Source organism: Bactrocera tryoni, chromosome 5 (genome assembly GCF_016617805.1).
Source record: "Bactrocera tryoni isolate S06 chromosome 5, CSIRO_BtryS06_freeze2, whole genome shotgun sequence".
Lineage (NCBI taxonomy): Eukaryota > Metazoa > Arthropoda > Insecta > Diptera > Tephritidae > Bactrocera > Bactrocera tryoni.
This window is the reverse complement of record NC_052503.1, coordinates 16110973-16112858: the sequence shown is the minus strand read 5'-3', so window position 1 is coordinate 16112858 and position 1886 is coordinate 16110973. Positions and strand designations below refer to the sequence as shown.

At 41.5% G+C, this 1886-nt stretch overlaps 1 protein-coding gene across 1 annotated transcript; it reads left to right on the top strand.

The window, feature by feature from the left end:
• The first annotated feature begins 465 nt into the window (after window positions 1–465).
• Window positions 466–1065, top strand: LOC120777026 (glycine-rich protein DOT1). Its single transcript, XM_040108138.1, has one exon. The coding sequence runs from the start codon at window positions 466–468 to the stop codon at window positions 1063–1065; it is 600 nt and encodes a 199-aa protein (XP_039964072.1).
• Window positions 1066–1886: the final 821 nt, after the last annotated feature.

Here is a 1886-nt window from a genome sequence, read left to right as displayed (position 1 = left end):
GGCTATATAATATGTAACCATCTGCTGCAACAATTAACGACTCAAAATTAAGTCATAAAAGTTACCGCCAACGGCCGCTGAACTTGAGTTGTAATCAAAACTTTATACACCAAAAATCCGCTTTGAGGGAAGAGTTTCAAATATAAAATGGGCAAGATATGCAAAATATTTCAACAGTTCAGCGTCAGATGAGCCGGTGAGTGAAAGAAGCACGATGTACTGAAAAGAGCGCCTTCCCGGTATCCTTTTCGTAGCAGCGCCAACAACAAAAACTTAGCAAAAAGCTGTGTGATTATTTCCCAAAACCAGAAAACAAAAAGAACTAAAAAGTTTAACTTTAATACCAGCGAAAATTCTTATTTCAGCGAAGCGTTCTTCGGTGCTTAACAACCACATACGTACACCGTCCATAACGAGGTAGTCACCACGAGCTATCGCCATTTTAGCTGCTACAATTCATCACCGATGGTTTTGGCGCTCGCGCTGATCCTGCTGCTCTCGTCACTCGCCAACACGTCACAAGCGCGTCGTTCGCAAAAGCGTCTCATCATACATGTACCGTTCCGGATTAAAACGCACCACCACACACACACCGTGTATGCACACATACGCAGCGCCGCCAGTGGCAGCAGCGGCAGCGGGCATAAGGCGAGTGGCGCAAAGCAGCAGACAATCTACAAAATCCTTAGCTTTGCCATGCAGGGCAACGGGTATGGTGGACCGACTGGTCACGGAGGACACAGTGGACACGGACAAGTCGCGCATAAGAGCGCTCATGGTGGTAATCATGGCGGCGGCGGTGAGGGTGGCTATGAGCACGAAATTGCGCCTGCCGCTCACGAGCACCACAGTCAAAGCGCCGTTATGTACGATGATTTTCATGGTGGTGGTGGCGGCGGTGAGCGCGGTGAACGCGCGGGCAGATGTAGCGATGCTCCACATGGCTATGGCGATATGCTGTTCAATCATTTTTCGCGCAGCAGCGATGAAAGCAATGAAAGCGACGAATTTCCGGAAGTGGAGGAATATGTTGATGAGGACGAGCAAGGCTTTGAATGGGAATGAGTTCGCTTTTTTTATTTCACTTGTAACTTTATGAATAGTTTTTGAACTTTTTGTGTGGTTTTTATGTATTTGCATTAAAATATTTTGATGATGTTTTGGTATTATTCATAAACATGTGATTGGGCGAAATCGAGTGTGGAGTTAACGGAAGGAAAAACTTCTTGTAGACAAGATTGTTATAAAAATAACTCTTGGATATTTATGTATTATTGCATAGAAACATAAAATTATATATAAAGCTATATAAAGTATACATAATTGGTTGATAATCGTTTGCTGCTAGAAGTTCTTAATCCGACGTTGAGTTAGAACTTGATGTCTTCCCTAAGGTTTTAGTCTTGTAAAAGCTGCTGAAGTATCACTGACAAATAACGGAACGAAACTGAAAGAGAAAACGTAAAAATAGTCCACTAATGCTTAAATTTCTTTAGCCTACTCAATGTCTCATATCAAAGATGTAACCATTTCAATGCAGGAAGTATTTGCAAAATAATCTAAAACTAAGTCTTGAAAAGTCGTTATTCAACATTGAAAAAGTTCTACTAAGAGTTAAGCGTAACCTATGTACGAAACATGTATTGGATACAGTTCGATCACAGATGAAAACTAATGGTAGTAATTTGATTATTCGAAGAGCTCGTGTGATAACTGAACTAATGTATACTGTCCGGTTAAAATAAGATATCTTGCAAATAATCCGAACTTGTTGCCACAAGCTTCTATTGAGGAACATTTTTCACTAGCGAAATCAATCGGCATAGATAGCAACAAGCAATAATGCCTTTCAAGCAGTAGTCTTTGCCATAAATCGGTGCGTAGAG